The 14773-nt window shown below is 36.8% G+C and overlaps 1 protein-coding gene across 2 annotated transcripts in view; it reads left to right on the top strand.

Annotated features, from left to right (window-relative positions):
- Window positions 1–14773, top strand: part of FARS2 (phenylalanyl-tRNA synthetase 2, mitochondrial) — a 233900-nt gene that overhangs the window by 12480 nt on the left and 206647 nt on the right. Inside the window, exon 3 of one of the 2 annotated variants that reach the window (XM_048309880.1) lies at window positions 2030–2087. The exons of the other annotated variant lie outside the window; for it this stretch is intronic. Within the exon in view, the coding sequence (XP_048165837.1) occupies window positions 2082–2087 (6 nt within the window). The 5' untranslated portion in view covers window positions 2030–2081. The remainder of the gene's footprint in view (window positions 1–2029; window positions 2088–14773) is intronic. 2 annotated transcript variants of the gene reach the window in all.

Here is a 14773-nt window from a genome sequence, read left to right as displayed (position 1 = left end):
AGAAAGCCCTATAAATTTAGTGCCCTATTTCTAGTACATTGGACTGACATTTTACATGCTCTGATATGGCAATATATTGTTGCAGGGGTGAATAGTGGGACACTCAAATCAACTTATAATGAGGGTAAACCTGTGTATGAAAGAAATAGTTGAAATCTTTTAAAGCTATTGATATAACAGTAATATTAGTAGTCAGTTTTCCTTCCTAACCCGGAGTAGCCTCTAATACACCTTCATGGAAAAGATTACTTAATTTTATGCAATGTAGTCAACTGTCAAATAATTAATTTAAAATTCAGATCTGAGGGGAAATAGAAAATCACAAAATCTGTAGACTCATATGGAGCCCTCTTCACTTTCACACTGTTGGAGTGCTTTTTGATAAAGAAGAAAGAGGACGGAGTAGCAGCTAGATGTCTGGAACTGATCCACAGTTCATTGAATTAAATTGAAATTTTTTTCATTAACTTTGATCATCCTTGGATTGAACCGGTATGCATATGATTTAATTAGTAGTAAGCTCAGGAAATGCTGGGATGTTGGCTTTTCTAGTTCCTTACCTACTGAGATAGTAATTACATAAACCAATATATTTATTGGTGTGTCTATGATATGGCAAGTACAGAATGGGCTTTCCTAGTGGTGGACCTCCATTTTAAAGAGATATTTTATGGTAAACCTCTTTTTCTTTCTTGCTAATGATAAGATTGAATCTGATCATCTTTCATTACACATAAAACAGATCTATTTCTATGTCATTGAAAATATTTTTATGCTAGAAAAGGGAGCAAATTGTAACTTTATTGTATGTCTAATTTTAAAATACATTAACCTCCCCATGTTATATTTAACATTAAGGGTTAAAAATGCAAATTTTTGATAGGTTCTCTTTGCCTCAGAGCAATAAGGAGGTTTTCTAATATCATACGTTTAATTATCCAATAGAGTATGTTTTTATCATGGATCACATTGAAGGTATCTCTATTAATGCTGTCTTTTATTTTATTTTAAATTATGTAAAGCAGTGCAGCTTCATGTTGGGATACCTTTACATTTATGCAAGTTTGAGAAGCAACCACAAAAAACTCCTCTGCTAAGGGCAAGTTTGTAGGCATAGCTGCTGGACAGTCATAGTTCAGAATGGCTGAATTTCTCATCTGAAGCATTTGAAATATTTTTACCCTGAACCAGATTTCTATCACCTTATTTGTTCCTGTATTATTTGTCATTAGGTGAGCTGCCCCAGTGCCTTATTCTGGGTCAGGTGGTGAAGTTAAGGAACTGCTTGGGGCAAGGAAGGGTGGTGGGAGTCGGCTGTGGGTGTTGACACTGGACACGGAGATTCCATGTAGATGTGTCCTGTTTGCTTTGGCAGACCCTGTTGTGAGTCTGAATGATTTACATCTAAAAGTTTATGAAAGCTTCTTGTGTGTTAGTAGCATAAATAGGAATAGTAGGTATAAAAATCAAGGGAGAAAGGCTTATAAGCTTACCACCACACTTTCTCAGTTTATCAGCTGTGTAACTAGCCATAAATCTGTCACTTGGGTTTGCTTATACTTTTGGTAGTTTGCACCCAGTTTTTAGAGCAATAAATAAGATTTCTCTAAGGTATCAGTTACATAGCTGTCAGTGAGACCTAACCTGAAAAAATTATGTCTGTGTCAAAAAATATTAAAAGGAGCCTTGATTTGTTTTCTCAAGGGCATTTAAGAGTTACTGAAGCAACATTAAATGCTATATCAACAAGATGCTGAGATTTTAGGTGGTATTTTCTCTACTGCTTTACAGGAAAACATTTTGTAGCAACTGCAACATAACACAGAACATAGGCACCTTTTGAGGCAGACATTACCTTTTCAAATAAGCATGACCGATGCTTAGGCCATGCTGATGTGTTATTGTGTATCATCTGCAATGATTTTGGAGTGTATTACAGAATTATTTGTATGCTTGAGGGAGTGATCCAGAGAACAGAAAAGGAATTAAGTAGGTGATCTAAGTATTTATTTGTTTTATATGTTTCTAGCTGCTGATTGATGAGCTTATAATGCTACTGCTGCATTTGCAATTGAGAAGGGATGTTGGTAAGCAAATGATTTTTCTCACTTGCCTTTGTTTCTCTAAAAATGAGTAATTCCTTTTAGAAGGAGAACAATATTTTTAAGGTACAAATCTGAGAAACAGGTGAATGAAAATATATACACAGTCTACCTTTTTGGTGTCAAACATAATTAAAAGAAGAAAAGTATTGTTTAATATATTACCTAATGTATTGTGAAGCAAGACATCCTGTTTTGCTTGTTGTATATGTTGAGACAGCATAGTTAAAAAATCAAGGTATTATTGTACAAGTTGGGAAAACTTTTCTTACTGTGTCACAAACCTTCTGTTTGATGACTGCTACATGAATTTCTAGGATATAATTTAAAAAATTCTAGAATATAATTAAAAAGAGGTTGTCTGACCTCTACTGATTAGGAATTCGGATTAGGTTTCTTGTGCTTGAATATGTCAGTTCATCAACTTCTCTGGCTCTGAAATAGCTTATTGTTCCAGTGTGTTTTTCTGTGTGTGTTGTTTTCTGTGTGTTTCTACTGTTTCAAAAACACCGTCGTCATTGCTGTCATACCTCCCAATACTTTTGAAAAAGCAGACCCTTAAAAAGCAATGACTCTCTGTCTTCTGCCCAGGATCACCCATATTGAAATGTGCAGTTTGTGTTGCACAGCCCTCTCTGCACGTATAGTTTGATTCTACAAAGTATCTCCAGCAATCCCTGCTCATCTACAGTGAAATGCAGCGGCAGCTTGTTTCAGATTTCTGGTTGTTAATCAATCTGTTCACACTTAAATGTGTTGCAGCCCAGTCAAAGCAGGGAGTATCCTGGACGAATGATATGAAAGAAGTGAAGTGGATGTACGTAAGTGTAATCTGCCCCCAGAGTGGCAGATTGCTTTAGCAGTGACCTTTATCGGTGAGAATAGACTAAAGTTGTATCATTTTTGAAAACCAGAGTGCTACTTCCACTTAGGCTGTTGCTGGGTGCTATGTTTTGCATCACTTTTTGAAGACACTGTTATGTTGAGTTTAATACTTTTCTTAAAAATTCCAGGTTTTAAGCATAAAGGCCTAAGGAAATTATGTCTGCAAGATGGTACTTGTGCCTCTGCTGTAAGCCCTCTTTTTTCCACTTCAGTTAAATTTCACACAGAATGTCTGGGTCACTAGAGACAGCAAGGTACAGGTTGTGTATGAGAATAAAGGGCTTAATGAAGGAGAGAAACCCTATAAATTCCTCAGCCAAAGTAGAGGTAGCAGGATGAATTTGTCCCTTACCACTGAATCTGCAAACTAACTTTGCCTCCAAACACAGAGGAAATAAACTTTTGCTGGTTCTGCTACTTGCAAAGGAAAGCTTACTGTAAACCTGAGGATGAATTATGTTCTGTTGGCTGACACATCTACTGAAGAGGAAAACAGAATTGTGCTATCTGAAATATTTTAAGAGAACTGAGAATGGATGCTTTAAGAGGTGGCGCTGCGTATGTTGTCTTTTAGACTTTTAGAAGAATAGTGTGTCTACAGGAGAGAGCTTGAGACAAATGATGCTGTATTTCACAGTCTCTGAGATGATTAGGGAATATTGGAACGTAATAGAAGTTATAATCAACTGTAAATGTAAACTGTTAGATTGCTGCAGAGGAAGGAGGCTGCTTAGACAATAAACCTTACAGTAACACATCTACTTTTTAAAGCTGTCAGCATGTTGCCATCATCTGGAAAAGTATACACAGTAGCTCATCATAAACCCATCAATTTTTCTGCATTAATTAACATCTCCATTTGTGATATATGACATCTGAAATGAATTATTTTAAAATGAGAACTCTCCCAATTTTGTGGTGTGACACCCCCCTTTCCACAACTAAATTCTGAATTACAAATATTCTAGATGTTTTGAATGTAAATCCGTAACTGTGAAAAATAATTTTTAAAAAGAGTTTGAGAAATCAGTTAGTATTTAACTTTTGTCGTGTTGGTAGCCAGATGCAAAAAGAAAAGAAAAGGTAGGACATTTATAGTACATAATGTACTACAGATCAGGCATAGATAAAGTAGATAGAAGTAAATAGTAAATGCAGTTTCTAAGACCTAAGAAGTGGATGTATAAGTTAGAGATTTCTTTTTGTGTGATTTGTGAACCTTTAATCTTTCCCAAGTTTTGCACATACAGTATCTGCCCATTTTCCCTTTTTGAAAACATCAGTTAGGCCAACTCTAGGTTTGCTTTTGTGTCTTAGCAAGCACTAGTTTTGTGTGGGTCTCTCTGTATGAAGAACTCATGGTGGGGAGAGCACTAAATCCAAATGAGCCATAATTAGGTTGCCCAGAGAAGTTGTGGGAACTCTTGCTGGAGGCTTTCAAAACCCAACTAGGCAAATCCCTGACCTAAAGCAGTGACCTGCTTTGGACAGGGTGTTGAACTAGGCCACCTTCACTGGTCTCTTTGAACCGAAATTATTCTATGATCCTGTAGTTCTGTGAGGATTGCATTCATTTCTAAAGGAGATTGATCTGGGGATTATCTTTAAAAGTCATCCCTAAGCTTAGTTCTGGGACCATCCATCTCTTACTATCATTAGACTTTGCTTTCGTTATGGGCAGTTTTGCTCCTCAGTACGTGGTATTTGCCATGAGAAGTTAGAAAATGGGAGATAGACCTTCACCATAACTGATGTGTTAATTCTCTGCAGGACTTGTAACTGAGATTTTAAGTAAGGTTGTGCATGTTGTGGGTGTCTTTGATGGGGAGGGGAATTCTAGTTGTTAGGCCATTGAGTTCTTTGTATCAGGATCATACTATCCTGGAGCTCATACTTCTTTCTGAGATGACTAAGTTGGAATTTCTGAACCAAAAGAGAGGGCTTATGCATCTTGAAAGCAAAGTTCAGCACAAACTCTTTTCCTTGTAATGTTCATTTGTTCAGCCCTGCAATTTTGCAAGGGTGTTTAAAACTTCATTTCTCCAATCTTCCATTAGTACTGGGAAAGCTGCTCCTTTGTGGTGCCTGTCACCAGTGAGAGGTAAGCAGCAGTTAATTACCTAGTTTGAGAATTGGGTATCTGCTTTTCCCATTCCAGGGGAAATTACTGCAATTCCAAAATATGGTGGAGAAAAGCAGCTCTCACTATATTTTCTGTATCCGTCAAAGTTTTTTTGAGCTGTGAGAATATTCCAATCTATGCTTCAACAATTAGTAGAGTGGGCCATTTGATGCAAATTTGATTGCTTGAGCATTATAGTACATGGAAAAATCCTCTATGGAACTTGAAGTGGTTTAACAGAGGAGGATGTATTTTGCAGTCCGCATTCTCCATGTGCACATATGCAGCAAACACACCAACACATGGCCTCACCACTGCAGCCAAATCAGCTGCATTTTGGAGTTCATGCCTCAGGTGTGCATGGTCAAGCCAGAATCTGGACTTAGGTGACCTTGTACTGTTCCTGAAAGTATTAAAAGTACTTTGATTTTAAAAAGAATATTAGTGATTTTAAATTGAATTGGTTTCCATTCCTTGAAATATGAGGTGCTGTATAAAAAATAAAATAAAAAGCTAGTAGAATTTTTTGAGGCAAAGCATATATAGGTAATGTATTTACATTGTGAAATCATATCTTACTATACATCACTCTTAAAATGTAGTATCACTAGAACCAAAGATAGGCACCCATCAAACTGTACCCGTTCAGAGCATCACTGATGATACTATATAAAGATGTCATCACCAGATGTGAATACAAAATTCTTAGCAAACTGTGGTTATACTTCCTACTGATGGTTGCTATTAGGGGTTCCCTTCTGATGACACATCTAGCACCTTCTGATATTTATAATCTGTGATTTGCATTTGGAACTAAGCTTTTACTCTCATAGCAAGACAGAGCATAAACAGAGAGAGATGTGAAGCAGCATTTCTGTAGAAAGCTGTTTGTGGTAATTCTTGAGAGTTCTCTGTTGATCCCAAAATAAATTTCTAGATACAAATATACCACAGCCTGGGGGATGAATGTGCACCAGGCACTGATGACTGCTGTGTAACGCAAATTGTGTCTTACAATCATCATAATCCCTTCTTATATAAGGTAATAAATAAACATAAGTACTTTTAAAAAGCTGATTCTTAAATATTCAGGGCTAAAGGGTCTCAGCTGACCAAGGGTCTGCTCCTTCTTGCAACAAGAGGGCCCTCTGCCATTGCTTAGTAGTAACAGAGTATCTTACAAGTGGCATGAAAAACCTGAAAACCTCCTTTTATTGCCTTCTCTAGGTGCTACAGAAAAAGGTGTTGTTGGCTTCTCTTTATGATTTCACTTTCTTTTTACTAGTTGCAAGAAAAAAACTGCTCTATTTATTTTGTCAATGAAATGCTGAGTGTTCCAAGATGAGATCACCTCAACAGAGGTAATTTAGGCACAAAAAAAAGGCACAACCTTTACTACAACAAACAACTTTACTCAGATGACTTTTTTGCTGAAAATAATTAAGGATGTCTGTTGATGTCTAGGTAGCTGAAAACTCTCATCTACTGTGCACCAAGAGCATCTGCTTTGTTTTGTGCATTTGTTTGCTTTGCTCACAGAAGTTTCTTAATCTTCCAAGACAGCCAGGAAAACCAGCAGAATTATTTAAGCAAAACTCCCCCTAGCATACTACAGTGAGGCCAAATAATTAGATTCACACCCTTAGAGTAGATACACAGCTTAAAAGCAAAACCAAACACTCTTGATTCAGCAGACACAAGTTGGTTTCTGGTGTAATATGACAAAAAACAAAGTCTGTTTCACCTGTCTGATAGTAGGCTGGTTGGACTTTGCCAGAGTTAGGACTGTTGTCCTAGAAAAACTCTGATGTTCCTGACCTAGAGTGGGAGCTGAAGTAACCTGGTGCCAGCAGTGGCAAAGATTTCATGCATTTAATTTGTTCTTCCAGTGTGGCTAAAATAATTCCACTTCGTAGGTCCACTTCCGTAGGAAGGAATCTTTTTAAGCAGGTAGACATCATATTTTTAAAGCCATTTTTCCACAAATACCTGTGTTTGTCAGTAGAAATAAGGCAAAATGAGTTTATTAAAAAGATTCAGTGGTACACAACAAAACTGAGATTTTATACTTACTGTGTTGTTGATTACCTATTGATAGCTCTGTTTGTATGAAAGTAAGACCATTTTCTAACGACTGGGCCTTCAGGCTCTGATTCAGATATTTAAATTAGAATGGATCCGTCTGCTGCTTGTACTTCTATAAGTTATGATTTCCAGAAGTGTCATTTTTATGGGTGGGCAAGTTAGCAAGTTTTATTTTCGGTGACCATTACTCAGTCTGGTAACCTGGGTGGAGAGGCAAGGGAAGAAAAAAACTGCTTTTGCAATGTAATGAGCAGATACCAAATAATTCTGCATGCGTTCAAGAAAAAAGATCTGTTAAAGAAAGATGGAACAATTTAAGGTCCTATGTGTAATAAAATTTCATGTCGAAGAGGAATCATAAAAGATCAAAAGCTGAACCTGATTTCACTGAGACAAATAGAAATGTTTGTTCCTAGGGAGATTTTTGAGCCTAAATTCTACAATCCTGAAATATTTTCAAGTCTGGGTAGAGTAATCCTTACTAAGTAGCCGATTTTTAAAGAAATTTATTAAACTTAGTGGGGTTTTGCTGTTCTGGTTTTTTTTTTAATGCAAGCTTTTAGCAAAGTGAAAGGTTTTCAAAGATTAAAGTTTAGGAATATATCTGGTTAGGTGATTAAAATTTCTTCTAAAATGTATTTCAGTGTTATGCATGCTAGAAGCAGGATGCTGTGCTCTGGGAGGTCCCCAGAAGACCATTATAAAGAGGATATGGAATGGTGTCAGTGGGCTGTGTAACTGTAGATCATTACAGGCATGCTTTTTTCTTATAATGAGTTTAATGCTTGATAAAATGAGAATGTATGTTGTATCTTTAAAGAATTTTTTTTACCATTCTCAAAGATATCAGAAGGCTGTGGCACCAGCTGCCTCTGTTCATTCCTGTAGCATGGGTAAAATCTGTCTGCCATGGCAATGTACCTTACTCATATCGAAACACAGGTGTTTTAAAAATAAGATGCAGTCAGCAAAAGGAAGGAATAGAAGGAATATTTTGCTACTAACATTGAACGATTAACATTATATAAGCTTTAAATTTTATCCTGGTTAATTTTTATAACAGAAATTAAAACTTAAGGATGTCCATTTTGCATTCAAATTTTCAGTGATTCAGGCTTTTCTTCAAGTGTTTCATAAAAATACTTACTTAAAAAACCCAAAGCAGCTGTTTTTGTTGGACTAGAAGGGGAATGTCATGTGGAAAATGCTACAGTTAAAATCCTGTAACTTGACCTTGAAAGTTTATTTTCTTTGGTGGAAGGCTTTGTTCATTTGGATTTAAACTGAGCCTTCTGTTTGGTTTTGTATCTGAGAACTCCTGCTCTTATTATTTGAAAAAGCATTGGCCAGTTCACAGGTGAAAAAAATCACATTGGTGGGTTTTTATTACTTAACTGTATGTTCATGCTAAGGCAGGGAGTACAAAGCAGTGGAAGTAATGTGCATGGCTTTACTACTTGGTAAAGGCACTTGAGTCTGTAGGAACCAGTGCAGTATCTGCTGGCTTCATTTTGGTGAAGTGCTGTTTGGAAGTTTTTAAAACTCTGTTGTATGACCTATGAAGAAACTCTGACCCCATGTGTACAGACATTTACAGAGCTCTGGCCTGTGTGGTACGTTTGCTCACATTTTGTGATTTCTATCACCTCAGAAGTGCTTTCTGTTGCATTCTCTTTTCCCTTCATATGTTTGTACATACATCTTTTAATTCTGTCATATTTTTTCCATATGAAAGTCAAAATTTAATGCAAAAACATTTATGCGAAACATTTGCAGAGATGGTGGTAGCTGTATACAGGCTGTATACAGTGTCTGTCCTGTTCTGGATAATCTTGTGTGAATCCAGACAGTTTTATGTGAGCAAAATATCTTTTTCTCTATATCAAAACTTGCTTTCTTTTCTATCTCATCCTCAGTTTCTACATTCAGAGATCTTTCTGCCAAGCCTACATATCTGTGAAACTTTCTTACCAAACTTTCATCTTCTCCAACAGAGTTGCTTATATTGAGTTGGTAGAATTGAAGATATGAAACAGACATGGGTATTTTCCAGCTGTGTATGTCATCTATGAAAAATAAATACACCACTGAATCAAAAGTCCAGCTTGGAAGTGTCTCAGTTTTAGCAAGTTCAAATTTCTGTTTCATACTCCTACGCCTTCATTACATAAGCAGTGGTTGGAGTTGATAAAGGTTATGCTAAAGAAGAGGCATTTTGCTTTCAGACTCATGAAGGCAAACCCATCTGCCTGCTTTAGTCTTCTCTTCCATGCCATTTCTTTTTGTAATAGTACATCAGGAGACCTGAGCATTCCTCATTTTACCTGCAGCCATGTGTGACCTCCTTTCTCAATCTACACTTAGAATCAGCAGAATGGTTACTCCTTGCCATTTGGGGACCAGCAGAGGAGGTAAACTGATCTTGTACCATGGTCCTTGAAGTTCTTTTTGAATGGAGATACTTTCTGCTGCTGTTAACTTCAGAGGAGTACTGACTTTCCAGACTTTGAAGTGCCCTCTCATTTAGCATTTTGCTATCAGTCCATTCAGTTGGTCAGATATCTTTCTAAAGACATTTTGAAAGCAGTGGTAATTGCAGAGCTTTTGCTTATGTGAAAGGAGGTTATTGGAGCTTTCTGTTTTCATGAATTCTTACAGCTACTGACTTGCCCTGTGCTTCCAAGGGTCATCTTAAAGCATTATTGTGTTCTCAGTAAATAGTTGTTAAGCCATGTAAGACCCAAATAAATATTTTAAACAAACAGTTCTGCTGAAAACATGTGAGTAGTGCTGAGGGAATTATATTCTTTTGTATTTTTTCTAGTAAAGGTTATTTATTAGGGTGAGCAGATGGGTACTATTCATTTTTGGCATTCATTGATAAGCCTGCTACCTCTCCAGGTGGCTCTACAAAAATGATAACACTGTGGCACTGCTCCCATTTTATTTTTATTGCTCTCAGGCTAGTTAGTCACCTGTCTCTGTTCTCCTCACTTAGAGCCATCTGCTGGATTTTTTTGTTTCTGTTCTTTTGATTGTTCTCTGTTCTAAAGTCACTGAGGGATCTCCAATAGGGGCTGATGCAAAGTCTTTGTATGCTTGCTGAGTGTTGGACTCACGGATATCTTCTTTTTGTCATCTTCCCTGTAGCCAGCTTGCAAGTTTTATTTTCCCCAGCCTGTCCTTATGAAGTAATCCATGCAACATTGAGTTATTAGTGGACTGTTTTACCACTTTGATGGTTAATATAGGGGTTCTCTTACTTTTTTCTGGTGAAATACTAAGAGAATGAAGAACTGCTGAGAATCCATCCTCTGTTGTATTTGTTATCACGAGAGAGCAGAACATAATTTTGGCACACAGGAGTTGGACTTGATGGTCCTGATGGATCCCTTCCAACTCAGCAGACTCTATGATTCAAAGTGATTAAAACAAAAACTTTATCTATATTAAACTACATTTTAAGAAGTTTAATTAAGAATTTATTTCCTTTCTGAAGAGGCAAGATAGGCAACGTGCTTCTAAATTAGAAAACCTTTTATTGTGAGTATGCGAGGTTGTCTAGACTGCGTTCAGACCTAACTGCGTGGGACTGACCCACACCTATCATCAGCATGCATTTAAAATGTATCACCTGGTTGGATTTGAGAATGGATCAACAAAAGCCTGTACTTGATACCATGTGAAACATCTTCTGTGGCTGAAGGGCCAGGTCACAGTTGCACAGCTCGGTTTCCCTGTGCCTTCCTACTCTTCTTTCCATCTTCCTTGCGACCTCATCCTTGCTTCCAAGAGAGCTCAGCTTCCCCATCCCTTTGGAGAGCCAGTACTATGCTATTGGACTCTGTTACCAGGTTTCTGTTTGTGGTCACGGATTTTGTTCTCTAATATGTTATTAAGATTGATACAGGCAATACTGGAAGAAAGGTGAATACAGACGAACATACACCTAAACTTTAAATGTTTAATTGCATAATGTGTGTGGCCACAGATATAGGAAAAGCTGAGAAATCTGATCATCTTGAACTCAGAATTACTTATTTGTTACATGCTAGTTATTAAGATTGTTGTATTATATTGCTTCTTGAAGTTAAATTGTGCTGATGTAGCAGTATATATACTATATGTTATATAGTATATAGTTTGAGTTTTAGTTCCAATTCTGCTTCCTTGAATATTTTTACTAGAAAACAATATAAATGTTTTTCCTTGCAGACATGTGGGATGCCCTTCTCTTTTCCCCTCCAGGCATTGTACTGTAAGCACATTCTTTTGCAGCTCTTGCTCTCAGGTGAATTTTACATTGAATATTGAATTTTATACTGAACACTACCAGATCTTTCTCGACTTGCCCCTACTCTTTCTCTTTCTCCTCCTATTAGTTTTAATGTAGTTTGTTATATGTAGCTGTTGAAAGAGTTTCTCTTGTCATCAGCCATTTAGTTAAGGAAATGCTTGAACATCCCATTATCCTCATTATGGTTACTGCATTATTTTTTCATTACCTATCCTTATATCCATTCTTGGTCTCCTGTTTTAAAAAATAGACATTGTCACTGATATAGAAAGAACAGAGATAAATGACAGATGACAGATTTGAGGAGCTAAAGAGCGAAGTTCTACGTATTAGTTTTTTTGGTGGTGGTGGTAAGTTTATTTTATAGTTTATTTTTTTCTGAGTGGTAGTGTAATATCTATTCTGGGATTTATTCTAGTAATAGATTATAGTAATCTGTTCAATCAGAGTGATTTGAGGTCCCTGAGAACAGATGTGATCCTCAGGAATAAAGCTACTGGATAATCAAGAGTGAAATATTTACATAATATTACATTTTTACAGGTTTTACTGGGTTCTTGCAACTTTTCTGCATCCCAGTTTGCCTCTTGGAAATTGCATATTTTGTCCATGGCTTTGAACTGTTGGTAACTGTTCTTTTTCTCTACATGATTATTCTGGTTGATGACTTTGCATTTCTGTAATATTGAGCTTTAAACTACAGTAAACAGACTGAAGTGATGATAGCAGTAGTTTGTCATTTGGGATGGAGAACCATGTCAACATAGCTGAATTTAGTTTGACCAGAGTGATTCCCCTCCCCACTTTAAATGTCAGTTCAAAAAAGTGATGTTTTCAGGAAGATTTTCTATACACAAGGGAATCATCCTAGGTATCTGGATTTTAGCACTGATGATCTGGACCAGTGATCAGAGATGTGTATTCCACTTGTGTCAGCCAGATCTGCTTGTGGGAGAACTTATATATGTTTTCATCACTGGAGTCCATATTGTTCTTATTTCAGTGTAAGTCACCCACCACAATTTTGAAGTATGATATGGAAAGGTTTGGAGCCACTTTCTGTGGCTCTCCACTAACCTGTGAACTGAGACACACTCGAGTGACAGAATGTCTTGGTAATGAACAATCCGTTCTAATGCAAAAAACCTCTAAATGAATGTGACAACTGAGGACTTTGTGTCTTTCTTCCCACTTCATTTCTTGCAATTCATTCTCTATTCCAACTTTAGAGAAACCTGCCTAGTGGGTATAAAAAGGCCATCTTTTGGAAGAAGATCTAAAGTGTAGACCCCAAAGTAATCATTGGTAACAGGTATATCCCTTCCACTTTAAATCACAGTACAAATGGACTATTATCTAAAGCAAGATGTATATAATGAATTATTTCCCCGAATCAAGCTGACATATGTAGCTAATTACACTGAGACATTCCTACATTCGTTTATTTAACAATGTAGAAATAAAGTGTTTTAAGACAGTAGTAAAACAATATGGTCAAAGTGGAGGTGTTGACCCAAATGCTTTGTGAGTGTACATTTTTAACAGGTTTTGTGATGAAATTTACTCCTGTGCCTTATTGGAGGCAAAGGAGCCCATCAAATTGAGGAAAATTTGAAAGAGAGAGATTGTCAGTTGTAGATTTCCCTCACTGATGTTGCCTATCTTTATTTAGGTATAGTGTTCCCCTTTACTGCTGGTCTTCTGCTTTACGCTTTTTTGAGCATCTGGACTCAATCCTACTGTCAGTTAAACAAGTGCAGCTACATGAAGCTTCTGACCCATAGGTCAGTGCTCTGTCTCACAACGAGCTCAGATACCATCACGTAATGAAGAAATTCAGCGTGGTGGAGGGGGGATGGCATGGTAGCATGGGAAATCTTTGCATAAGACTCATGTCTTTTTGAAAAGGAGAGATGAAAAAAATAAATAAATAAACAAATACATAAATAAATGGCTACTAAATATTTTAGAACTTCACCCTGCTTGGCAATTCACCTTAAAGAAGGTCATTAGAGATGAAGTTAGCAGAGGGAAAATGCGTGTAAACCCTCAGTTCTATAGGTCCTTAAAATACATGTTTTTCTCCTCCTTGTTTTTAATATAAAACAGCAAAGTTCAACTATTAGTGATGTGCAAGTAGGAGGGAGCTTTATATTATCTAGATTGACAGAATGAGTGGGATGATCAGAGGGATTTCATCTATTCTTTCCAGTAACTTCTGTCTAGGGCAGGGCATAACTTGCAGAGATGTGTTCAGTCTACGTGTAAATACTTCAGTAATGGAATTCATGTCACCTGTGCTTCCAGGTAATTTTAAAGAAAAAGAGAAGTTGAAGGGTAGTGTTCCTCAGATAGCTAAAGAAAAGCATAAATGAGTAACAGCTTGTAATAAAATCCATATATATATAATTTGTGTGTGTGTGTATGCACATGTATACACACACATGTAAATAGCACAGACATGAATGATTACCAGCTGCAGCAAATGTGTTACCAGCTTCTGGATAGTATCTGTCCAAAATTAAGGCCTGTTAATAGACAGGGCAAAATTTCTACTTCAACCCTATTGTCTACTCCAACTTTACCCAAACTAGTGATTTTCTTTTCCAGATCTGTCCCTTTCCACTGTAGGTGTGCTTTGGGTTTTTCTCACCTTCTTTCCTCACAGATGTTGAAAGGGATCAGAGTGTTCTCATATATTCAAACCAAGATTACAAACCATATATGTGCTTCATTTGCAAGAAACATAAACAGAATTTAATTGTGCTTCATATTGTCAGAGCTTACTCTTTAATTCATGTGTGGTAAAGCCAATAAAATGAGACACTGACAGTTTCAAAACATGACTTATTTTTCTGTGTTTATAAACAAAGTCTTTTTGTTGGTGCCTGTATTTGCCAGCCACTATTGTTGTTCTAGGCTTGGAAAATTACAGATTTACATTTCTAAGCTTATTCCATGAGGAAAGTATGTTTATAAAATGAAAGCTTGGTTTCTGCTCTCATCTCCCATTCCAGAAGTTGGAGGTGTTAAGTACAATGCCCAGTGATATGAGATGCTCAATAAAAATGTGATAATTAAAGGACAGGCATGGATGGAGAGCTCTGCTTTATTTTTTACTTTGTTTTCAGAATTACAGAGGAGGGCCTTCAGAGCTGAGCTGTTTTCCTATATGTGCCTCACTAAAATAGTCTCAAATAACAGGAAAAGACAAACTTAGTTTTACATGTCTGTTTTCTAACCATTTTTTGGGTTTTACAGGTGACAAGAAAAAAACTTCTG

Source organism: Corvus hawaiiensis, chromosome 1 (genome assembly GCF_020740725.1).
Source record: "Corvus hawaiiensis isolate bCorHaw1 chromosome 1, bCorHaw1.pri.cur, whole genome shotgun sequence".
Lineage (NCBI taxonomy): Eukaryota > Metazoa > Chordata > Aves > Passeriformes > Corvidae > Corvus > Corvus hawaiiensis.
This window is presented reverse-complemented; position numbering and strand designations above follow the sequence as displayed.